Source organism: Anolis sagrei, chromosome 6 (genome assembly GCF_037176765.1).
Source record: "Anolis sagrei isolate rAnoSag1 chromosome 6, rAnoSag1.mat, whole genome shotgun sequence".
Lineage (NCBI taxonomy): Eukaryota > Metazoa > Chordata > Lepidosauria > Squamata > Dactyloidae > Anolis > Anolis sagrei.
In genome coordinates this window covers 8971635-8997841 of record NC_090026.1, presented here as the reverse complement: position 1 = coordinate 8997841, position 26207 = coordinate 8971635, and the positions used below count along the sequence as shown (strand labels likewise).

General features: G+C 45.0%; 2 protein-coding genes across 2 annotated transcripts; both read left to right on the top strand.

Annotated features, from left to right (window-relative positions):
- The first annotated feature begins 5249 nt into the window (after window positions 1–5249).
- IL25 (interleukin 25) lies at window positions 5250–9305 on the top strand. Its single transcript, XM_060782901.2, has 3 exons — window positions 5250–5267; window positions 7946–8157; window positions 8966–9305. Exons 1-3 carry the CDS (start codon window positions 5250–5252, stop codon window positions 9303–9305), a joined length of 570 nt encoding a protein of 189 aa, XP_060638884.2.
- A 4855-nt stretch (window positions 9306–14160) lies between these two features.
- CMTM5 (CKLF like MARVEL transmembrane domain containing 5) lies at window positions 14161–24303 on the top strand. The gene is made up of 5 exons (XM_060780011.2): window positions 14161–14716; window positions 18046–18198; window positions 19440–19535; window positions 22725–22803; window positions 24135–24303. Exons 1-5 carry the CDS (start codon window positions 14459–14461, stop codon window positions 24149–24151), a joined length of 603 nt encoding a protein of 200 aa, XP_060635994.2. The 5' UTR covers window positions 14161–14458; the 3' UTR covers window positions 24152–24303.
- The last annotated feature ends 1904 nt before the right edge of the window (window positions 24304–26207 follow it).

The following is a 26207-nucleotide window of genomic DNA, read 5'->3' as shown; positions in this document are numbered from 1 at the left end:
CCTGGAGGCGGAGCAGCCGATAGGGGAAGCCACTTGTGGCCGGTCTGTCAAGGGAACCCTGGAAAAGAAGGAAATAATTTGAAATGGAACCTGACCAGACTTTTCATAACCACAAGGAAATCCCTTCAATGACCGGGATTTGGATATCCACACAAGTCTGGTTGCTCCAGGGGATATCCCAACACAATTGCCTGGTCTGGTGCCAGAAGAGGACGATGTGGGTAGACCAGAAAGCTGGACCCCAGGATTTCATTTCCCCCTATTATAAATTTATTGGATTTCTATCCAAAAGAAATGAGGATCATGTCTACCTGTTAGTGGGAAATTTGTAATAATCGATAAATAATCATCGGCAGTCAGATTAACAATACAGTAGACCAGGAATGGGCAAACTTGGGCTGTCCAGGTGTTTTGAACTCCAACTCCCACCATTCCTAACAGCCCCAGGCCCTTTCCTTTTCCCCCTCAGCCGCTTAAGCGGCTGAGGGGGGAAAGGAAAGGGCTTGAGGCTGTTAGGAATGGTGGGAGTTGGAGTTCAAAACACCTGGACAGCCCAAGTTTGCCCATGCTTGGTGTAGATCCATTCCTAGTTTGCTCATAACTTGGATTAGAACAAAGACAGATGGAAACCAAGAGGAGGACCAAGAATCAGCTTCAGGTGTTGTCTCAGTCCCAGACAAGGACCAGCCTGTTGTCACAATCACACTCTTTAAGTCAGGGTTTCTCAACCTTCCAATGCCGTGACTCCTTAATACAGTTCCTTATGTTGTGGTGAACCCTCAACCATAAAATTACTTTCATTACTACTTCATAACGGTAATTTTGCTACTAGAATCATTGAGTTGGAAGAGATCTCATGAGCCATCCAGTCCAACCCCCCACTAAGAAGCAGGAATAATAATAATAATAATAATAATAATACTTTATTTATGGAGCCTCCGGTGGCGCAGTGGGTTAAAGCACTGAGCTGCTGAGCTTGTTGATCAAAAGGTCGTAGGTTCGATTCCGGGGAGCGGTGTGAGCTTCCGCTGTCAGCCCTAGCTTCTGCCAACCTAGCAGTTCGAAAACATGCAAATGTGAGTAGATCAACAGGTACCGCTCCGGCGGGAAGGTAACGGCGCTCCATGCAGTCATGCCGGCCACATGACCTTGGAGGTGTCTACAGACAACGCCGGCTCTTCGGCTTAGAAATGGAGATGAGCACCACACCCCAGAGTCAGACATGACTGGACTTAATGTTAGGGGACTACCTTTACCTTTACCTTTACTTTATTTATATACCGCTCCATCTCCCCGAGGGGACTCAGAGCGGTTCCCAGGTAACATCACAAAACATACAAAGTAAAAACAACATAACCATAAGGTTAAAAAAAACAAAATATAAGCATAAAAATTGTTGCTATAACACACATATATTCCTGCTTATTCGCAGGAATATTGCATTCAGAGCACCCCCTACAGATGGCCATATTGTTATGAATCATAATGGAAATATCTGATATGCAGCATGTATTTTCATTCACTGGATGAAATTTGGCACAAATACCCGATATGCCCAAATTTGAATACTGGTGGGGTTTGGTAGGGGGATTTGATTTTGTCATTTAGGAGTTGTAGTTGCTGGGATTTATAGTTCATTTACAATCAAAGAGTATTCTGAACTCCGCCAATGATGGAATTGAACCAAACTTGGCACACAGAACTCCCATGACCAAGAGAAAATACTGGCAGTGTTTGGTGGGCATTGAGTTTTGGAATTGTAGTTCACCTACTTCCAGAGAGCACTGTGGACTCAAACAATGATGGATCTGGACCAAACTTGGCACGAATACTCCATATGCCCAAATGTGAACATTGATGGGGTTTGGGGAAAATAGACATTGACATTTGGAAGTTGTAGTTGCAGGGATTTATAGTTCATCTACAATCAAAGAGCATTCTAAACCCCACTTGGGCCTCCACACAGACCCCCATGTTTTGAAGGGACTCGCTGGCACGAGCCTCCCTCCAGCCTTACACGCTCTCCCTCACCCACATACACTGGGCACGCCTGCTCTCCCCTCCATGCTTGGAGTCTCAGAAACAGACCTCCGCTTGACTGAGAAGCCAACCAACCACAGTGGAGGAAGACCTTTGGTGGGAGGATTCACCGTCTGTTTCCAAAAAAGAAGAGAAGGACAGGTGGAAAGATCTTCAGCCTTCTCTGCCAAAGAGGTTCCAAAAAACATCATAATTATATGCTTTCTGATGGTCTTTGGTGACCCTTTTGAAAACCCCTCGCGGCCCTCCAAGATGTCCCAACACCCAGGTCAAGAAATGCTGCTTTAAGCAAAGGAAAACATACCATTATTGGAATGATCCTTTTCACACCTTGCCGCAAGTACGTAATGCCTCCAGTTGGTTCCTGTGAATTTATGTGCAGTCTTTCAAACAGTCTCTATCCATCTTTTCCTATTTCTCTGTTTTTTTTCTATTTTCCTGCATTCATCACCAAATTTTCCTCCACTTCGCAATGTCAGGACTGCAACAGAAGGATATTATTGCACAGGAAAGATTGATGGAACAGCGATATTGAATTTATTCATGGGTTTTCCTGCCAATGGACAGAGATGATCCAACTGTGATTCAAATATAGGAGAGACACAACATCAAGTGGTAGGTAAGGCATTTCCTCCTGCTGTATTTGCCCTATTGCAACCTTGTGTGATAAAATCCTAAGAAAAGCCAGAGAAACTACGCTTGCTGTAAGAACGATCAATCTAAGGATGCTGAGTCTTAATGAAATAGTCCCATAAGATGGTAGAGTTCAGAAAAAGTTGGACTGCAACACACAGAATCCACAGCCATTCTGGGGAATCTGGTAAATGTTTTGTCGAAGACTTTCATGGCTGGAATCACTGCGTTGCTGGGAGTTTTCTCTCCTGATGTTTTGCCTACATCTATGGCAGCCATTCTCAGAGGTCGTGAAGATGTGTGCCATAGATGTGGATGAAATGTCAGGAGAGAATGCTTCTCGAACATGGCCACACAGCCCGGAAAACTCACAACCACCCAATCTAGTAAATGTAGTCCAAAAAGAAACTTTCTCAAGTTTTGTGACTTTGCTTTGTCATCTAGCTCCTGCTCCTTTCCAGAACAAGGTATGACACATTAAACAGAGCTTCCATGTTTGGGGGCAGGATACCTGCAAATATTGAGCAGCACCAAGTAGCAGAAGAGCACTTTGCCTTTCAAGATTTTCTTTGGCTTTGCCTTGCAGTAATGTCCATTGTTGGAGATTCAGTTGACCAATTTGGTCCTGAACCAACTTCTCTTCTCATATTATGTGAGGTACTACCTTGGGTGCCTCCAAATAAGAGGGCCTTCAAGATCAGAGGACTGCAGCATTGGATGGGATATGTAGTCCAAACCTCTACAAGGGCAAGAATTTACAGGTAAAACTTTTCTAAAAGTTTTTATTGCAATCCATTGGTCCGGTTCACATGTTCTACAGTTTAAGAAAACAACTTTGCTGTGTCTTTTGCATCACAGACCTTCAGTCATTTGAAGATGGGGGTTGTAGTCTTCTCTTCCTCAGGCCAAACATCAGCTGGGCTATACAGTACCTATATTAGTTGGAACATATATGGTTTAGTATTAGTACGTGTAAAAAGAACCTTGCAGTTCTTGCTGATCCAAGTTGGTCCCTGTTCAAAGTGGTTCCTGGTCAGATGGTCCCTGGTCAAGTAGCCCCTGGTCAAAGTGGTCCCTAGTCAAGTAGTCCCTGGTTAAAGTGGTCCCTGGTCAAGTAGCCCCTGGTCAAAGTGGTCCCTAGTCAAGTAGTCCCTGGTTAAAGTGGTCCCTGGTCAAGTAGCCCCTGGTCAAAGTGGTCCCTGGTCAAGTGATCCCTGATCAAGGTGGTCCCTGGTCAAGTGGTCCCTGGTCAAAGTGGTCCCTGATCAAAGTGGTCCCTGATCAAGTAGCCCCTGGTCAAAGTGGTTCCTGGTCAAGTAGTCCCCGGTCAAGTAGTCCCCTGGTCAAAGTGGTCCCTGGTCAAGTGGTGCCTGGTCAAAGTGGTCCCCGGTCAAGTTGCGTCTAGTCAAAGTGGTCCCTGGTCAAAGTGGTCCCTGGTCAAGTAGTCCCTGGTCAAAGTGGTCCCTGGTCAAAGTGGTCCCTGGTCAAGTGGTCCCTGGTCAAAGTGGTCTCTGGTCAAGTGATCCCTGGTCAAGTAGTCCCTGATCAAAGTGATACTTGGTCAAGTGGTCCCTGGTCAAGTGGTCCCTGGTCAAGTAATCCCTGGTCAAAGTGGTCCCTGGTCAAGTGGCACCTGGCCAAGTGGTCCCTAGTCAAGTAGTCCCTGGTCAAAGTGTTCCCTGGTCAAAGTGTTCCCTGGTCAATTGGTCCCTGGTCAAAGTGGTCCTTGGTTAAGTAGTGCCTGGTCAAAGTGGTCCCTGGTCAAAGTGGTCCTTGGTCAAAGTGGTCCCTGGTCAAGTGGTCCCTGGGTAAAAAAAAGGTGGGGAACCACTGCTTTCTCTTGATTTCTTGACCCTTTACCACCTCGGTTTCCTTGTCTTCATACATTCCAGTTTGTCATATACCTCTTTTCAAATTCTGCCAATGACAAAATAAAAACCTCATTCAGAGTCAATTTTGGGGAATTTCTGCTTGTATCGGGAATTTCTAGCTCTCGTCAAACGATCCATGAAAGGATATGCCAACATCAGGCCTATGTTTGGGATGCTTCTCATTGAAATTGGAACCTAGAAGCTTTATCACACCTTGTAGACAAAGGGCAGTCCTTATTTCATTGGACTGCAGTTCCCAGCAGCTCTAGACAGAATGCTGGAAATTGCAGTCCAGCACCCCATGCGTGAGGACCACACACCATTCCTCAGTCAGATGGAGGAGCAAAGGAAGTTTACCAAAACAGGATAAATCCACTGATTCCAAGGCTGGACTTTGAAAAAAGCCGTACTCCGGTGTAAAGGAGATGCCAGGATCGGTGCCATTTGGGACCACCTTCTCTAGCTCCCCACTTGACCTCTTCATATTGCAAAATTCACCACCCGTGGGTGTTTTACGGAGCAAACGGAAAAGTAAATTGCCTCGCATAAAAGGAAAACGCATCCAGGGAAAAAAGTAGCCACAACTTTGCATCGCATGCAGATCAGTGGAACTTTGCCGGCGATAAAAATGGGAATCCCGAAGGTTGAAGCAGCAGGTAGTCCCCGGCATCGGACAGAGACAGGTGCCCTGAGAGAGACGCCAAGATGAACCAAATCCTATCGGTGAGTCCCAAAAACTCTGTTTTTTCCCTCAGCAGAGGATGGAGGGTAGAATTTGGGAGGTGAGGTTGAAGATCAAGTCTATGGCAGGCAATGGCTTCTGTGTCAATGGAGCAACAAATCTGCTTCGGATTGTAGCCCAGGGATAGACCAACTTAGACCCTCCAGGTGTTTTGGACTTCAACTCCCACAATCCCTAACAGCCGGTAGGCTGTTAGGGATTGTGGGAGTTGAAGTCCAAAACACCTGGAGGGCCCAAGTTTGCCCATACTTCTTGTAGCCTCAATCTTACGAGAATCATCCAAGGTGCTGAATCTGTTGGAAGTTCGGACTAAAATCCGGAGCCACTTTCTGGCAGGGTTCCATTTGGATCCTTCCTCTGGCTGAGGACTGTGGTCGGTCTTCCACATTTGTGAGTTTCACTTTGGCAGACTTGATTCTGTTCTAGTACAGGTCTGTTGGTCAAACTCCATCAGAAGCTGATCATAGTGTTGTCCTGGAGAACCTAGAGGTTCCTATAAAGCAGTGGTTTTCAACTTGTGGGTCCCAGATGTTTTGGCCTTCAACTCCCATAAATCTTAACAGCTGGTAAACTGGCGGAGACATCTGGGAGTTGTAGGCCAAAACACTTGGGGACCCACAGGTTGAGAACCACTGCTATAGAGAACACCTTTGGGGGGCATTTGTAGGTTCTCCGGTGCAATTCTATAGTCAACTTCCAGAAGAGGTGGCCCATAGAGCAATCATGGGCAAACTTTGGCCCTCCAGGTGTTTTGGACTCCAGCTCCCACAGTTCCTAACAGCTGGTAGTCTGGGTTGTTGTAGGTTTTTTCGGGCTATATGGCCATGTTCTAGAGGTATTCTCTCCTGACGTTTCACCTGCATCTATGGCAAGCATCCTCAGAGGTAGTGAGGTCACTACCTCTGAGGATGCTTGCCATAGATGCAGGTGAAACGTCAGGAGAGAATGCCTCTAGAACATGGCCATATAGCCCGAAAAAACCTACAACAACCCAGTAATTCCAGCCATGCAAGTCTTCGACAATACAGCTGCTAGGCTGTTAGGAATTGTGGGAGTTGAAGTCCAAAACCCCTGGAGGGCTAAAGTTTGTCCATGCCTGCCATAAAGTCATACTTGAGGACCTAGATTCCTAAAAAGACAAACTTTTCCCATGTTTTTTTTAGGACAGAACCAATTAGGAAATGACAGTGTACTCTACTTTGTGGAGGTTGGCTCTGCATCTTGTGGTGCCCGAGTGCAGTCTGTTCAGCGCATTCCAAATCACCTTGTCTTCTGTGTGCCCAGGGGGGAGTCTTTCATTTGGTATGAGCCATGGATTGAAGTTCAGGGTTTTAGGCTGCTACTTTTGGACTCTTGCTTGCTGAGGTGTTCCTGCGAGTATCTCTGTAGATCAGTGGTTCTCAACCTGGGGTCCCCAGATGTTTTTGGCCTTCAACTCATAGAAATCCTAACAGCTGGCAAACTGGCTGGGATTTATGAGAGTTGTAGGCCAAAAACATCTGGGGACCCCAGGTTGAGAACCACTGCTGTAGATCTTAGAAAACTCTTTCTTGATTTAAGCTATTGGCATGCTGGCTGATATCCGAATAGGGGATGGGTCGGAGATGTCATTGCCTTGGTCCTTTCACTATTGGCTGCTACTTCCCGGCGGATGTCAGGTGGTGCAATACCGGCTAAACAGTGTAATTTCTCCAGTGGTGCAGGGCGCAGACATCCTGTGATAATGTGGCATATCTCATTAAGAGCCACATCCACTGTTTTAATGTGGTGAGAAGTGTTCCACACTGGCCATGTGTACTTAGCAGCAGAGTAGCAAAGCACAAGGGCAGGTGCCTTCACTGTGTCTGGTTGTGATCCCCAGGTTGTGCCAGTCAGCTTTCGTATAATGTTGTTTCTAGCACTCACTTTTTGATTGATATTCAAGCAATCCTTCTTCAAAACATGGTCCAGAGTGACTCCCAGGTATTTGGGTGTGCTGCAATGCTCCAGTGGGATTCCTTCCCAGGTCATCCTCAGAGCACGAGATGCTTGTCTGTTCTTAAGATGAAAAGCACATGTCTATGTTTTAGATGGATTAGGAATGAGCTGGTTTCCCCTGTGATAGGCAGTAAGAGCATATAACGCTTCGGAGAGCTTCTGTTCAACCATCTCAAAGCTCCCTGTTTGAGCGGTGATGGCACGATCATCAGCATAGATTAAAAAAATTGTCCCTTCTGGCAGTGGCTGATTTCAGAACTCAGAGATGTTTTGTATGATAGGAAGTTAAATTAGTTAGTAGCTGATCTTTGTGCTCTTTTCTGAGTCAAACCATAGAGCTCAACAGATCAAAGTAAACATATGCTAGGATACTTAGATAGCTTTCACTGGGGTTATAGAATTATAATGTTAGGGACACTAGAGCCCAGTTCTATTAGCTTATAATTGGAATATGATAATTTTGTTCATTCCAATGTTAAAAGATAATAAAGCAGACACGAGCAAACTTTGGCCTTCCCGTTGTTAGGAATGATGGGAGTTGAAGTCCAAAACATCTGAAGAGCCAAAGTTTGCCCATGCCTGTAATAAAGCAATAAGTGGTGACTGGAGATTCTGAAAGTTGCATTCTTACATGATTTTCAGCAAACCTCACCTTTTCTATCCTCTTGTTCTTTTCTCATAGGTCGCGATCTCTATCCTCTTAATGTTTCCGACACCAGAAGCCATGGATTGCTTTTCAGCATCACGTTGTTGCAGAGAGAGCGAATTCGAACATTTGAAAGAACATGCCCAGAAGACAACCAGGCACATCCGGTCGTTGGCTTCTTTCAATGAATGCCAGGCCTCTTCCGAAGGATCACAAAGGGAACGCTCCATTTCCCCATGGCACTATGTGTAAGTAGGCTTTTTGTTGACATCTTCCTTAAGTACAAAAATACAGACTGGGGGACAATGCCTGGCTCGAGAGCAGTACGTGTGAAAAAGATCTTGGAGTCCTTGTGGACAACAAGTTAAACATGAGCCAGGAATGTGATGTGGCGGCAAAAAAAGCCAATGGGATTTTGGCCTGCATCAAGAGGAGCATAGTGTCTAGATCTAGGGAAATAATACTACCCCTCTATTCTGCTTTGGTTAGACCACACCTGGAATATTGTGTCCAATTCTGGGCACCACAATTCAAGAGAGATATTGACAAGCTGGAATGTGTCCAGAGGAGGGCGACTAAAATGATCAAGGGTCTGGAGAACAAACCCTATGAGGAGCGGCTTAAGGAGCTGGGCATGTTTAGCCGGAAGAAGAGAAGGCTGAGAGGAGATATAATAGCCATGTATAAATATGTGAGAGGAAGCCACAGGGAGGAGGGAGAAAGCTTGTTTTCTGCTTCCTTGGGGACTAGGACGCGGAACAATGGCTTCAAACTACAAGAGAGGAGATTCCATCTGAACATGAGGAAGAACTTCCTGACTGTGAGAGCCGTTTAGCAGTGGAACTCTCTGCCCCAGAGTGTGGTGGAGGCTCCTTCTTTGGAAGTTTTTAAATAGAGGCTGGATGGCCATCTGTCAGGGGTGATTTGAATGCAACATTCCTGCTTCTTGGCAGGGGGTTGGACTGGATGGCCCATGAGGTCTCTTCCAACTCTTTGATTCTATGATTCTATGATATGTCTCACCTAAACTTATCTTCCTTCTGTTGCTTCCTTCAGAAAAGACGAGCAACCTGGCCGCTACCCACAAACCATCTGGAATGCTCGATGCAACTGCCGTTCAACTTGTGTCTCCTGGAAGTCCTGTGTGAAACAAGGCAGCAAAAATATCTACACCAGGCAGGTCCACCATGGAAACTCCATCGAAGTTCCACACGACATCCTCGTCTTTTACCGGAAACCTTGTCCTGGGGATAATACGAAAACACTCTTCTACTTGCAGACAGCTGTGTACAGGATGAATGTGTCTTGCACATGTGTGGTACCAAAGAGCAGCATATGTGTGTCATTAGAAATGGCACCACCACTCAGGCTTCCCATACACAAGCGAGGTGTGTAAAGTCAACTCTCCTATCTCTCTCTTGTCATCCTCATTATCTCACTATATTCACCTATTCTGCCAAATATTGGCAGCCAACTTTTCCAATGCTCCTATTCCTTTGAATTTGTATGGCAACGGAAGGGGGAAATAGTAAACGAAATGTCCATTCTCTCTGGTCATACTCACTTTCCGATGCTGTAGGATGAATAATGATGATAATATATATACAGTCGGTTAAAGCGCTGAGCTTCTGAGCTTGTTGGCCGAAAGGTCGCAGGTTCGATTCCGGGGAGCGGCATGAGCTTCCATTGTCAGCTCTAGCTTCTGCCAACCTAGCAGTTCGAAAACATGCAAATGTGAGTAGATCAATAGGTACCACTCTGGCGGGAAGGTAACGGCGCTCCATGCAGTCATATTGCCACATGACCTTGGAGGTGTCTATGGACAACGCCGGCTCTTCGGCTTAGAAATGGAGATGAGCACCAACCCCCAGAGTCGGACCCGACTGGACTTAATGTCAGGGGACAACCTTTACCTTTACCCTATATACAGTGTTCCCTCACTTATTGCTGGAGTTACGTTCCAGGACCTCCCGCAATAAGTCAAAAACCGTGATGTAGGGATGCTCTATTAATTTTAATATTTATAGAATCATAGAATCAAAGAGTTGGAAGAGACCTCATGGGCCATCCAGTCCAACCCCATTCTGCTAAGAAGCAGGAATATTGCATTCAAATCACCCCTGACAGATGGCCATCCAGCTTCTGTTTAAAAGCTTCCAAAGAAGGATCCTCCACCACACTCCGGGGCAGAGAGTTCCACTGCTGAACGGCTCTCACAGTCAGGAAGTTCTTCCTCACGTTCAGATGGAATGTCCTCTCTTGTAGTTTGAAGCCATTGTTCCTTGCCCTAATCTCCATGGAAGCAGTAAACAAGCTTGCTCCCTCCTCCTCCCTGTGGCTTCCTCTCACATATTTATACATGGCTTTCATATCTCCTCTCAGCCTTCTCTTCTTCAGGCTAAACAGGCCCAGCTCCTTAAGCTGCTCCTCATAGGGCTTGTTCTCTAGACGCATGATCATTTTAGTCGCCCTCCTTATTTATTTACTTTACTTACATACCGCTGTTCTTAGCCCGAGGGCGAACATTATTGTAGTAGTTATACACATTATTGTAGTAGTTATACACTATTTTAAGTCTTTATAAACTTAAAATAAAGTGAAGGAAAGGAAGGAAAGGCTCTTCAAGGCTGGAGGGAGGGAGGACTGAGGAGGGAAAGCGCTTTGGAAAGTGATGGCAGCAAAACCCCACAAAACAGCAAAAATTACTATAATATATATTTTAAATTAATTTTTTTTAAATTCGCGAAACAGCGAGTCCGCAATAAGCGAAGTAGCAAGGGAACACTGTGTATACTTTATTTATATTCCGCTCTATCTCCCCGAGGGGACTCTGGGCGGATTACAGAACACACCTACAGCAAGCATTCAATGCCATTATACAATTAACAAGAACAAACAATACACAAACAGAAATAAAGGCATTTCCCATCTTATTTCTGGCATCTTGGAGGTTGCGCTCAACTCCGGCCACATGGAGGTGCTGTTGCACCATTTCCCATGCCGAAGTGCTTTTGCTATCCTTAGACGTCCTCCCAATCGATGTCCTTAAGGGCACTTCCCTGCTAAAAGCGGTACCTATTTATCTACTCGCATTTCTGCTTTCAGTCTGCTATTCTGCTTTGGTTAGACCACACCTGGAATATTGTCTCCAATTCTGGGCACCACAATTGAAAAGAGATATTGACAAGCTGGAATGTGTCTAAAATGATCAAGGGTCTGGAGAAGAACTGACAACGACTCTAAGGTCTGTCTGATTGAGTGAGAGGCAAAAGGAATGGGGAGGAAATGTCGAATCTTGTGTATGAATTGCTACAGAATGTATGGATTGCTGCAGAAAATGTTTTGAGAGATTGCTCTTTGCACCCTGTATGGAATACTTCTTCTGTTTAGCTTTTTCTGAAAGAGCTACAATGCTGATACTATTTATTTTTGTTATATTTAAGTGTTCAAATTCAATAAATATTTTGAAAGAACAACAATATGTCAAGTCTTCTGTATTCAAGCCCACTTGTTCCTTTCCAATGTGACTGAATGGAGTGCTTCCTTAAGCACATCCTGGACCACAACGCACATCATCCTCAGTCATCCCAGCAGAATATGATGATGATTATGACAATAATCCCAGCAGGTTAAACTGCTGAGCTGCTGAACTTGCTGACTGAAAGGTTGGTGGTTCAAATCTGGGGAGCGGGGTGAGCTTCTGCTGTTACACCCAGCTCCTGCCAACCTAGCAGTTCAAAAACATTCAAATATTAGAATATCTGGTGGGGTTTGAGGGGAGGATGATTGATTTTGTCATTTGGGAGTTGTAGTTGCTGGTATTTATAGTTCACCTACAATCAAAAAGTATCCTAAACTCCACCAACAATGGAATCAAACCAGTCTTGGCACTCAGAATTCCCATGACCAACAGAAAATATTGGAAGGGTTTGGTGGGCATTGGCCTTCAGTTTGGGATTTGTAGTTCACCTACATCCAGAGAGCACTGTGGACTCAAACAATGATGGATCTGGACCACATTTGGCATGAATACTCAATATGCCCAAATGTGAACACTGGTGGAGTTTAGGGAAAATAGACCTTGACATTTAGGAGTTATAGTTGCTGGGATTTATAGTTCACCTACAATCAAAGAGTATCCTGAACTCCACCAGCAATGGAATTGAACCAATATTGGCACTCAGAATTCCCATGACCAACAGAAAATAATGGAAGGGTTTGGTGGCCATTGGCCTTGAGTTTGGGATTTGTAGTTCACCTACATCCAGAGAGCACTGTGGACTCAAATAATGATGGCTCTGGACCAAACTTGGCATGAATACTCAATATGCCCAAACGTGAACACTGGCTGAGTTTAGAGAAAATAGATCTTGACATTTGGGAGTTGTAGTTGCTGGGATTTATAGTTCACCTACAATCAAAGATGGAGCCTCCAGTGGCACAACGGGTTAAACCGCTGAGCTGCTGAACTTGTCGACTGAAAGGTTGGCAGTTCAAATCCGGGGAGTAGGGCGAGCTCCCGCTGTTAGCCCCAGCTTCTGCCAACCTAGCAATTTGAAAACATGCAAATGTAAGTAGATCAATAGGTATCACTCTGGTGGGAAGGTAGCGGTGTTCCATGCAGTGTTGTCAGCCACATGACCTTGGAGGTGTCTATGAATAAAGCCGGCTCTTCGACTTAGAAATGGAGATGAGCACCAACCCCTCAGAGTTGTATACAACAACTAGTCTTAATGCTAAGGGGAAAACTTTATCTTTATGACATTTTTTTCATTCATATCATCTCACTTTTTTCACAATTGGGACTCATTTGGTAAACATGCTTATAAAGACTTAAGTACTTATGCCTCAACAAACTACAAGTCCTACAATTACGTTGTATTAATTCTACACTGGAGACATATCCCAAGATATCCCATTATGAACATGCCAACATTCCAAAATCCATCAGAAATCCCAAAACTCAAACACTTCTGGCCCCAAGTGTTTCTAAGAAGGCTCTTGAACTATCTGTAGAACTGACATTTCAAATACAAACATAAAAGACCAACGTTGCTCTGATGAAAGCATTTTGCAGTCAGTTCCTAAAACCCCTCTAAGCAGAAAAAGTTTCACTTGAGGATGAAAAGAGAGTGATGGGAGTTGCAATCCAGTCCTTTGGCAATACTAGTAAGTGATAAAAAGAGAGTGATGGGAGTTGTAGTTCAGGACCTTTTGGGCTGCGTGCTTGTGATGAAAAGTGAGTGATGGGACTTGCAGTCCTGGACGTTCATATTGTTAGTGGGTGCTGAACACAGAGTGATAGGAGTTGTAGTCCTAGACTTTTATACTAGTGAGTGATGAAAGGAGAGTGATGATAATTGTAGTTTGAGTCTTTTTCCACTGTTAGTGGAGTATGAAAGGAGAGCAATGGGATCTGTAGTCCTGGAATTTCATGGTGTGTGATAAAAGGAGAGTGATGGAGGTTGTAGTTTGGGCCTTTTGCACTGCTAGTGAAGTATGAAAGAGGAGTGATGGGATTTGTAGTCCTGGAATTTAACATTGATAGTGAGAGATGAAAGGACAGTGATGGGAATTGTAGTTTGGGCCTTTTGCATTGCTAGTGATGAAAGGGAACCAATGTGATTTGCAGTCCTGGAATTTCACGTTGTTAGTGAGTGATGAAAGAACAATGATGGGAGTTGTAGTTTAGGCCTTTTGCACTGCAAGTGGAAAATAAATGGGAAGTGATTGGATTTGTAGTTCTGGAATGTCAATTTGCTAGTGAGTGATGAAAGGACAGTGATGGGAGTTGTAGTTCAGACCTTTTGCACTGCTAGTGGAAAATGAATAGGGAGTGATGGGATTTCTAGTCCTGGAATTTCACATTGTTAGTGAGTGATGAGAAGACATTGATGGGAGTTGTAGTCTGGGCCTTTTGCACTACTCATGGAGTGTGAAGGGGGAGCAATGGGGTTTGTAGTCCCGGAATTTCACATTGATGGAGGATGAATGTAGAGTGATGGGGATTGTAGTCCAGTAGTTTTGAGCTGCCAATGGGTGATGCTGGTCTGTTGGCCTCTCTGCTCTTGATTGCCCCCTGCTGTCCTCGTTGAGCTTTACGCGCCCAGTCCATTCTCCTCTCCTCCTCCTACGCTCATCCTGGACCAAATGAATTGGGCCCTCTAGAGAATGTGTCCCATTCTCCCTTCCCTCTTCCCGCCTTTGGCCTCCTGGCCCTCCAGACAATCCGGACCTTGTTCTCCTGGGGCCGTCCGCTCCTGGCCCTGGGGAACAATCCCGCATTGTCCCTTCGAGGGAGGTTGGGATGCCAGAGCCAAAGGGCAGGTGGGCACAGAGCGTGGAGAGAGTGGGGACAGATGTGTGGTGGGAGACCCCAAGCATTCCCTTCCCACTCTGGGCAAGACCCACAACCTCTGCCTTCAGAACCCTCTTTTTCCAGGCCTCCCTTGCCCATTTTTGGGTTTTCTCACAGACCCTTTTTCCGCCACCCCCTTCTCTTTTTCTCTCCCCCTCCCCAAAAAACTTTGGTTTCCTCTCCTCTGCCTTATGCGTGGAAACCGGGCCGGGTGCCAGGTGGACGGGGAAGAACAGACACCCCCTTTCATCTCCTCTTGGGCCTTTTTTTTCCTTTCCCGCTTCCTCCCACCCTCCGCTTCCACCATCCATCCTTCCCAACAGCAGCAGCAGGAGCACAGAGGAGGCAGGATGGGGGAGCACGAAGACCCGGCTGGGGGGCTGCAAGGCTTCGCCCTAGACAAGGAGTTCCTGACTTCCCCCAAGGGGATCCTCATGGAGGCAGAGCTGGTAACAAGAACCCTCCTCTTCTTCCCCTCCGCTCTCCAGACCTCAAAGTGCTCCATCTCTCACTCTTTCCACTCCAACTTCTCCTCTCCATCTCTTGCTTTTCCATCCATCCTTTCCTCTCTTGGCTCCATCTCATTCTCGTCTATCTTTGCATCCAGTACTGTGTTCGGTATTATATTCCTCTACTCATTTTTCATCCAGACCTATACCTTCTCCATCTCTCTCTCTCACACACTCACTCTTTCCACTTTCCTGTCTCCATCTTTCATGTTTCCATCCATCTCTTCCTCTCTCGGCTCCATCTCATTCTCAAGTCCATCTTTGCATCCAATACTGCATTCAGTATTATATTCCTCTACTCATTTTTCATCCAGACCCATAACTTATCCATCTCTCTCACTCACTCTTTCCACTTTCCTGTCTCCATCTCTCATGTTTCCATCCATCTCTTCCTCTCTTGGCTCCATTTCATTCTCAACTCTCTCTTCGCATCCTATATTGCATTCAATATTATATTCCTCAACTCACTATTCATCTAGATTCTTCACCTCTCCATCCATCTCTCTCTCACACTTGTTCCACTCCACTTTCCTCTCTCCATCTCTCTCTCTTCCATCCATCCTTTCCTCTCTCGGCTCCATCTCATTCTCAAGTCTAACTTTGCATCCAATACTGCGTTCGGTATTATATTGCTCTACTCATTTTTCATCCAGACCCATAACTTCTCCATCTCTCTCTCTCACACACACTCACTCTTTCCACTTTCCTGTCTCCATCTCTCGCTTTCCCATCTATTCCTTACTCTCTTGGCTCCATCTCATCCCAAAATATCTCTTTGCCTCCTGTATTGTGTTCAGTATTATATTCTTCTACTCATTTTTCATCCAAGTCCATAACTACTCCATCTCTATCAGCCTCTCACTCTTTCCCCCCCTCTCTCTCACTTTTCCATCCATCCTTTCCTCTCTCAGCTACATCTCATCCTTAAGTCTCTCTTTACATCCTATATTGCATTCAGTATTATATTCTCTCATCATTTTTCATCCAGACCCATATCTTCTCCATCTCTCTCTCTCACTCTCTCACTCTTTCCATTTTCCTGTCTTCATCTCTCATGTTTCCATCCATCTCTTCCTCTCTCAGCTCCATCTCATTCTCAACTCTCTCTTTGCAACCTATATTGCATTCAATATTATATTCCTCAACTCACTTTTCATCTAGATTCTTGACCTCTCCATCCATCTCTCTCTCACACACTTGTTCCACTCCACTTTCCTCCCTCAGTCTCTCACTTTTCCATTCATCCATTCCTCCATCCTTTACATCTCTTCCTCAAGTCTCTCTTTGTACCCAAAATTGCACTCAATATTATATTCTTCTGTTTACTTTTCATCCAGACCCATAACTTCTCCATCTCTCTCACTCACTTTCCACTTTCCTGTCTTCATATCTCGCTTTTTCATTCATCAGTTCCTCCATCCATTACACCTCTTCCCCAAGTCTCTCTTGACATCCTATGTTGCATTCAATATTATATTCCTCTTCTCACTTTTGATCTAGATGCCTGACCTCTACATCCATCTCTCTCTCTCTCACACTTGTTCCACTCCACTTTCCTCTCTTAATCTCTCAATTCATCCGTTCCTCCATCCCTTACACCTCTTCCTCAAGTCTCTTTGTGTCTGATATTGCATTCAATATCAATGCATTCAATTCGTCTACTCACTTTTTAATCCAAACCCATAATTTCTCCATCTCTCTCACTCACTCACTTTCCACTTTCCTGTCTCCATCTCTCACTTTTCCATCCATCCGTTTCTCCATCCCTTTCACCTCTTCCTCAAGTCTTTCTTTATATCCTATATTGGATTCAATATTATATTCCTCAACTAATTTTTCATCCAGATCCATAACTACTCCATCTCTATCAGTCTCTCACTCTTTCCCCTCTCCATCTCTCACTTTTCCATCCATCCTTTCCTCTCTCGGCTCCATCTCATTCTCAACTCTCTCTTTGCATCCTATATTGCATTCAGTATTATATTCTTCTACTCATTTTTCATCCAGACCCATAACTTCTCCATCTCTCTCACTCACTCTTTCCACTTTCCTGTCTCCATCTCTCATGTTTCCATCCATTTCTTCCACTCTGCTCCATCTCATTCTCAACTCTCTCTTTGCATCCTATATTGCATTCAATATTATATTTCTCTACTCAGTTTTCATCCAGACCCATAACTTCTCCATCTCTCTCTCTCACTCACTCACTCTTTCCATTTTCCTGTCTCCATCTCTCATGTTTCCATCCATCTCTTCCTCTCTTAACTCCATCTCATTCTCAACTCCCTCTCAACCTATATTGCACCCAACATTATATTCCTCAATTCACTTTTCATCTAGATACCTTACCTCTCCATCCATCTATACTAGGCATGAGCCACCTTGGCCCTCCAGGGGTTTTGGACTTCAACTCCCACAATTCCCAACAGCCTCAGGCCCTTTCCTTTTCCCCTCCTCAGCCACTTAAGCAGCTGAGGGGGAAAAGGAAGGGGCCTGGGGCTGTTAGGAATTGTGGGAGTTGAAATCCAAAACCACTGGATGGCCAAGTTGCCCCATGCCTAATCTATACTGTCAAAGTGATGCAATCTGATCCCACTTGGCTCAATGTTATGGAATCTTGGGTTTTTTAATTTAACACAGTCTTTAGCCATTTCTAGCCCCCGGTGGCGCAGTGGGTTAAAGCACTGAGCTGCTGAGCTTGTTGATCGAAAGGTCGCAGGTTCGATTCCGGGGAGCGGCGTGAGCTTCCGCTGTCAGTCCTAGCTTCTGCCAACCTAGCAGTTCGAAAACATGCAAATGTGAGTAGATCAATAGGTACCGCTCAATAGGTACCGGGAAGGTAACGGTGCTCCATGCAGTCATGCCGGCCACATGACCTTGGAGGTGTCTACGGACAACGCTGGCTCTTTGGCTTAGAAATGGAGATGAGCACCACACCCCAGAGTCAGACATGACTGGACTTAATGTCAGGGGACTACCTTTACCTTTACCTTAGCCATTTCTGCCAAAGAATGCTGTGTCTCACTACAGATCCCAGGATTCTATAGCACTAAGCCACGGCTGTTAACGTGATGTCAGACCGCATCAATTCTTCAATGTAGACTGACATAACTGTTGCACAAACAGAGATCAGATGACAATTGGGACACTTGTTGACCGTCAGAACACCTAGGAAGGAGGAATAGGTGTGTTTCTCCCAATGGGCTGCAAACCTCATCTGTGTCTGTTACTGACTTATTTGATTTCTTCCTCTCCCGACCATTCTTTAGGGTCTCTGCTTTTTGGTGTTCTTACTCCTGACAGCGTCCATCTCGGCCTACATGGGGGCTGCTCTTCTGGAAGTGTTGGTGACATTGGCATTCCTGGCACTGCGAGCGACACACTACTACGAGAGGCTGACCAGAGTCAATTGGCCTTGTTTGGTGGGTGACTCTTTCTTTGCGATTTCCCACATCCCTTTGCACACTCTGTTGTAGATCAGCCAGAGGCTGATGGTTTGACTGATGATTTAGAGAGGATTGTGAGCTTTCCTGTGACACAAACCGATAGGACCTTAAGTCCGGGAAATTCAGGTCTGGGAAATGGTAGTTCTCTCTGTGAGGAAACTGGCTCAGAAAGTACAGGGCCTCAAGGCGGGGAGCCAGAAGTAGCAACAGCAGATAAGGAATCGAGTGAAGAGCTGAGTGATAAGGAGAGTTCCCAAGAGATACCACCTGTAGCTACGGAAATCAACAAAAGTCTTTGTTTACAAATCAGAGCCAAAAATAGATTGTGTTGTTCAGAGAGATTACGAGGGAAAGTTGTAGAGAAAATTCACGGGAGACGTAATACTTTCATGAGTGTCTATTAAACATGTTGATTACCTTAAGGGTAGTTCAGGCAACGTTGTGTTGGTGTGAGAAGCTAAGCCTGAGTTCTCTGGTTCTTGGTTCAAGTCAAGCCTTGGTTTTGAATTAAATATATCCTCGAAGTTTTCTATGCTCCTGTTCAGCTTTTACTTGCTTTGCGGACTTATGCTGTTCCTGAGATTTCTGGCTGTTTCTGGACTGACACTTTTGGAACGTTATGAGACATTTGGATTACTGTTTGGTTATCACCTGTTACTAAACATTTTTGGGTTATATATCTTCCTTTCTTATTCCTGATTTGTTTACAATGCACTGTTTGCTTATATTCCTGGACTCTTGTGTGGTGTGGTGGTTATAGGTGTTTCCAGGTCTGGAGTGCAACACAGTCATTAATATATATATATAAATGTGTCTGTATCTCTTAAAAGGGGTTGGTTTAACCCAGGCATGGGCAAACTTGGGCTCTCCAGGTGTTTTGGACTTCAACTCCCACAATTCCTAACAGCTGGTAGGCCCAAGTTAACTGGTTTGCTGAATTACTGTGTTGCAAAATGATGCCTGTTTGTTTATAAAGGTGCATCCTCAACATGAAATGTTTGGAAAGCCCTGAGTTACACTGTAGAATGAATGTGGTTTGGCACCACTTGAACTGCCATGGCCCAATGCTCTGAAACCCTGGGAGTTGTAGTTTTCAGAACCTTTGAAAAATTGAGATACTGAATGTCTCAGCATCCTAGCAACCATCCCTATTTTGATGACCAATTTGATCTCCAACACGATTCATCCATCGGCAACCCTTGATCTCTCCTTCATAGGACTTCCTTCGCTGCGTCAGTGCTGCCATCGTCTTCACGGTCGTGGCCTTCGCTGTCATTGCTGCCAGTCATGAGGGATCTGCAGTCTCGGCCTTTGTAAGTTGCCACCTTGCTGTCCCTACCTCTTCCCTTATAGGTCATGCCCACCATCAGAACTCCTCCTACTTTTGAGATTCGAGAGGAATCCACATGATGTGATGGTAGTGGTTAGATAGATGTAAACGAGGGTCAAACATGGAGAGTAAGAAAGATAAACATCCATCAACCTCATCCTCATCATCTCCATCTTTGCCCAATTAACATCCATCAACATCATCATCATCCAGTTCTTGTGGGTTTTTTCGGGCTATATGGCCATGTTCTAGAGGCATTTCTCCTGACGTTTCGCCTGCATCTATGGCAAGCATCCTCAGAGGTGAGGTCTGCTGGAAATGGGAAAAAAGGGGGTTTATATATCTGTGAAATGGCCAGGGTGAGACAAAGGGGCTTTTGTAAGTTGGGCTAGGTGTGGATCTTTCAACTGACCACCTTGATTAGCATACAATGGGCTGACTGTGCCTGGAGCAAACTCTTCTTGAAAGGTGATTAGATGTCCCTGCCTGTTTTTCTCCCTGCTGTTTTGCTGTTGCAATTTTAGAATTTTTTAATACTGGTAATCAGATTTTGTTCATTTTCATGGTTTCTTCCTTTCTGTTGAAATTGTCCACATGTTTGTAGATTTCAATGGCTTCTCTGTGTAGTCTGACATGGTGGTTGTGAGAGTGGTCCAGCATTTCTGTGTTCTCAAATAAAATGCTGTGTCCAGGCTGGTTCATCAGGTGCTCTGCTATGGCTGATTTCTCTGGTTGGAGTAGTCTGCAGTGCCTTTCATGTTCCTGGATTCTTGTCTGGGCAATGCTGCGTTTGGTGGTCCCTATGTAGACTTGTCCACAGCTGCATGGTATACGGTAGACTCCTGCAGAGGTGAGAGGATCCCTCTTGTCCTTTGCTGAACGTAGCATTTGTTGGATTTTCTTGGTGGGTTTGTAGATTGTTTGTATGTTGTGTTTCCTCATCAGCTTCCCTATGCGGTCAGTGGTTCCCTTGATGTATGGCAGGAACACTTTTCCTCTGGGTGGATCTTCATCTTTACTCTCGTGGCTTGTTCTTGGTCTTGAAGCTCTCCTGGTGTCTGAGGTGGAGTCTCCATTGGCCTGGAGAGCCCAGTTGAGGTGGTTCAGCTCATCTTGGAGGAGGTGGGGTTCGCAGATTCTTTTTGCACGGTCTGCCAAGGCTTTAATGGTGCTTCTTTTTTGACTTGGGTGATGGTTGGAGTTTTTATGTAGATATCTATCTGTGTGTGTGGGTTTTCTGTAAATGGTGTGATGATGATCATCATCATCATCATTATCATATCTTCATCTTCTCCATCATCTCTACATATAATGCCATCATCATCCATGTGGTTTACAAGGAAAGAGCAACAAAGCTCTTCTGGAATCTAGTTATGATGTGACACAAAAGGAAAAGGGGGTGGCACCATAGGAGGAGATGAACTCTGGAAGACAGTGCCCTCTAAGGTGAGGGCAGTAGCAGTTGGGATGGTCAGAGGGCTTTTCTTCTGCTCCTGGGTCAAGACTTGATGGAGCTGTTGCCTTCTCCTTCTCTGAGTCCAGGGCAGTAGCAGTTGGGGTGGAATGAGGTCCATTTGTCCACTTTTGGGCCTAGACTCAATGGAATTGTGCCTGCTTCTCCTCCTCCATAGTCAGGGCAGTGGCAGTTGGAAAGGAAGAAGCACAATTGTATGATGTCCCTCCAAAACACGTGTATCTCATAAGCTTTCAGATGGCCTGAACCTGAGGCGTATAGGACTTGATAGGACATAACCAGCATTTTGTTGCTTGCTTGCAGAAACTTAGTATCTGTCTTGTATTGAGTATACACCAGGCCTGGGCCAACTTCATCCCTCCAGGTGTTTTAGGCTCCAACTCCCACAATTCCTAACAGCCTACCCACTGTTAGGAATTGTGGGAGCTGAAGTCCAAAACATCCAAGCTGGCCCATAGTCATAGAATCAAAGAGTTGGAAGAGATCTCATGGGCCATCCAGTCCAACCCCCTGCCAAGAAGCAGGAATATTGCATTCAAAGCACCCCCGACAGATGGCCATCCAGCCTCTGTTTAAAAGCTTCCAAAGAAGGAGCCTCCACCACACTCTGGGGCAGAGAGTTCCACTGCTGAACGGCTCTCACAGTCAGGAAGTTCTTCCTCATGTTCAGATGGAATCTCCTTTCTTGTAGTTCACGGCGGATCACAATGTATATATATACGGCAAATATTCAATGCCGTTTTTGACATACAAGACATACAGAGGCCATTCAGCAGTTCTTCCACTTCAGATCCTCCTGGAGGTTGCTTGATTTGGCCACAGGCCGAATCCAGAAGGATCCGAGTTCTACAGTGTCGATGCAACAGAGCCCTCTCTCACCTGGCAACCCTATTTTGGGTCAAAGGTCCATCCAATCCAGTACTGTCAACACTGACTGGCATCTGTGGCTTTCTAAGGCTTCATGTACACTCTTTTCCTAGCCCTATCTTATTTATTTATTTTATTATTTATCTATCTATTTATTATTTATTTCAATTATTTGTACCCCCGTCCTTCTCAATCCCCGCAGGGGGATACAGGGTGGCTTACAGCCGGCAACGATTCGATGCCCCCTCATGCATGTTAATTATAAGTAAATAAAAACTTTAAATTAGTTAAAATTAAATCAATCTAAAATAATACTAGATGCTTAGCCTTATCTAGAACTGAAATTCTGCAACCAGTGACACAATCAGAAGCTTGCCCATAGTCCATTTTCCATAGCATTGTCATCATTGTCATTGTCAATCTTGTACCCGAAGGCCTGGTCCCACAACCACGTTTCCAACTTCTTCCTGGAGGAAAGGAGGGATGTAGTTGACCTAATTTTGCTGGGGAGCAAGTTCCACAGGCAGGGGGCCACCACCAAGAAGGCCCTGTCCCTTGTCCCCTCCAAGTGTGTTTGTGACAGAGGTGGGGTTGAGATATGTTCGGACAGGTGAGCTGGGCCGGAACCATATAGGACTTTATAGGTCAAAACCAGTACTTTGAATTGTGCTCGGAACTGGACCGGCAGCCAGTGGAGATCTTGAGATCTGTTTTCTCCTGGTGGTCTCCCATCCAAATACTAATAAGATACGAGGAAGACCAAGAACATAATAAGCCAATGAGTCATGCTCCTCCCACATGTCTTATCCGTACCTGTTCTTCTCCTGCCAGGTCTTCAGCCTTATCCTCATTGCTGTCTTCTGCTTCGATGCCTACAAAACCTACAGGGCAGAAATGGGCTCGGAACAAGGTAAGCAGAGCAAGGGGGGAACTGAAGTTCTGCAGCTATGTATGTGCATGTCATGGTGAGAGTCGAGACAAACATTTCAAATGGTCCTTCATACTGGATGTCTCTGATTTCTCCCCTTCTTCTCCTCCTCCTCTTTCTTCCTGCTTCTACTTCTTTTTCCTCACCCTTGTCCTCCTCCATTTCTTCATCTTCTTGCTCTCCTTCTTTCCTATTCTTTCTCCCTCTCTTCTCCCTTCTTCTGTCTCATCCTCTTCTTTTTCTCTTCCCTCCTTTCACTCTCCTTCCTTCTCCCTTTCCTTGTCATCTTCTTCCTCTTTGTCCTTCCTCTCTTCTTTTGTCTTCCTCCTCCAATACTATTTTTTCTTTTCCTACCTTGTACTTCCCTTCATCTTCTTGCTCTCTTTCTTCCCTTTTCTTCCTCCTCCAATTCCTCCTCTTCCTTTTTTTCTGTCTCCTCCTAACCATCCTTTTTTTCTCCTCCTCCTCCTAATCATCCTTCTTTTCTCCTCCTCCTCCTAACCATCCTTCTTTTCTTCTTCTCCTCCTAACCATCCTTTTTTTCTCCTCCTCCTCCTAACCATCCTTCTTTTCTTCTTCTCCTCCTAACCATCCTTTTTTTCTCCTCCTCCTCCTCCTAACCATCCTTCTTTTCTTCTTCTCCTCCTAACCATCCTTCTTTTCTCCTCCTCCTCCTCCTAACCATCCTTCTTTTCTTCTTCTCCTCCTAACCATCCTTCTTTTCTTCTTCTCCTCCTAACCATCCTTCTTTTCTTCTTCTCCTCCTAACCATCCTTTTTTTCTCCTCCTCCTCCTCCTCCTAACCATCCTTCTTTTCTTCTTCTCCTCCTAACCATCCTTTTTTTCTCCTCCTCCTCGTCCTAACCATCCTTCTTTTCTTCTTCTCCTCCTAACCATCCTTCTTTTCTTCTTCTCCTCCTAACCATCCTTTTTTTCTCCTCCTCCTCCTAACCATCCTTTTCTTCTTCTCCTCCTAACCATCCTTCTTTTCTTCTCCTCCTAACCATCCTTTTTTTCTCCTCCTCCTCCTCCTAACCATCCTTCTTTTCTCCTCCTCCTCCTAACCATCCTTCTTTTCTCCACCTCCTCCTAACCATCCTTTTTTTTCTTCTCCACTTTTTTCCTCCTACTTTTCCTTCTTACTCAGCTACTCCTTCAGCCTCTTCTTCGTTGTTTTTGCTCTCCTTTCCCTCTTTCGTTTTACTACTTTCTCCTTTTCATCCTCTCCTTCTACCACCCTCTTCTTCTTCCTCTTCCTCCTTTTCTTCTTCCAACTGCTTCATATCATGACTTGTAACTCTTTTATCTCACAGACCCAGACCTTGGCTGAGCGAACACGCACACATGCCTTCTTGGTGAATGCTACACATACGGCGGTTGTTGCTGCCGCCCCGCACAACTTCTCCCTATTTCTGCAACCTCTGATGACTTGATCAAGATCTGATGATGTTCCTATATCTTCGTTCCAAGTTCTGCAATAACCCTTCTCTTCACCTAGTGTTTTAGTTCCCAACCCATTTGTCTGGGAGCAAAAGACAACACCCAACTGGGATTTCACAGACACGCATACCAGAGTGGAATATTTGGAGGATACTGACCCTGGTTTCTGCTGCTGGATGGCTTTTGTATTTAACTGGACAGGTTAAAGCATGAATAAAGGTGATTTTAAGATTGTATGGAAGTTGTTTTTCACAACTGTGTGAGTGCGGGGTGTGCTGTGTGGGTTCTGATTGCATGTGTTAGGGATGCAGTCGCAATTCTGACCACTTCATCACATTGAAGCAGGGAAGTGTTTGGCAGAGTAGAGCTCCGTTTTGCAACGAAACAGATGATTTCCCTACCTACATCACACTTCATCACACTGTTAAATGCATCTGTGTTACTCAGCATTCTTTGAGTTTATTTGCCAACATACTTTAAAGGTTTGACCCCACCCACCATCGCTTCTTGTGTTCTTTGTTGGAAAAAAAAACCCCTCCTCTCTTTGAAATGTCAGCTGTTACGTGTCTTTAAGTCCGGAAGCAAGGAAGCAAGGAGGGAGGGAAAGTGGCAATGCACTTCACCATAGAGAAGAGAAACTATAACTCCCAGGACTGCATAGTATGGAGCTATGTTATTTAAAGTGGGCCCCAGCTGCATTTATCCTCCATTGCAGAATGGTGTGGGCCTTGGGAAACTATATCTCCCAGGACTGCATAGTAAGGAGCTACATTATTTAAAGTGGGTCCTGACTACGTTTATTCTCCGTTGCAGAATGGTGTGGACCTTGGGAAACTATATCTCCCAAGACTGCATAGTAAGGAGCTACATTATTTAAAGTGGGTCCTGACTACGTTTATTCTCCGTTGCAGAATGGTGTGGACCTTGGGAAACTATATCTCCCAAGACTGCATAGTATGGAGCTATGTTATTTAAAGTAGGTCCTAACTGCATTTATTCTCCATTGCAGAATGGTGTGGACTTTGGGAAACTATAACCCAGGGCTGCACAGTATGGAGCTATGGTATTTAAAGTGGGTCCCAGCTGCTTTTATTCTTCAGTGCAGTTGCACCCAGAGAATGGTGTAGACCCTGGGAAACTATAACTCCTATGACTGCATAGTATGGAGCTATGTTATTTAAACTGCATTTATTCTCCATTGCATTTATTCTCCATTGCAGAATGGTGTGGACCTTGGGAAACTATAGCTCCCAAGACTGCATAGTATGGAGCTATGTTATTTAAAGCGGGTCCCCAACACAGTCTCCAGTGCAGATGCACCCAGAGGAGGTGTGGACCTTGGCAAACTATAGTTCCCAGGACTGCATAATATAGAGCTATGTTATTTAAAGTGGCTCCTGACTGCCTTTATTCTCTAGAGCAGATGCAATTAAGAAAAGGCTGCGGACCTGCGGAAACTATAACTCCCAGAACTGCATGGTATGGAGCTCTGTTATTTAAAGTGGGTCCCAGCTGCATTTATTCTCCAGTGCAGATGCAACCAGAGGAGGCTGTGGAACTTGGGAAACTATATCTCCCAGGACTGCATGGTATGAAGCTATGTTATTTAAAGTGGGTCTCTACTGCATGTATTTTCCAGTGCAGATGCACCCAGAGAAAGGTGTGGACCTTGGGAAACTATAGTTCCCAGGACTGCATGTTATTTAAAGTGGGTCCCAACTGCATTTATTCTCCAGTGCAGAATTGTGTGGACCTTGGGAAACTATAACTCCCAGGACTGCATAGTATGGAGCTATGTTATTTAAAATGGGCCCCAACTACATTTATCCTCCATTGCAGAATGGTGTGGACCTTGGGAAACTATAACTCCCAGGACTGCATAGTATGAAGCTATGTTATTTAAAGTGGGCCCCAACTGCATTTATCCTCCATTGCAAAATGGTGTG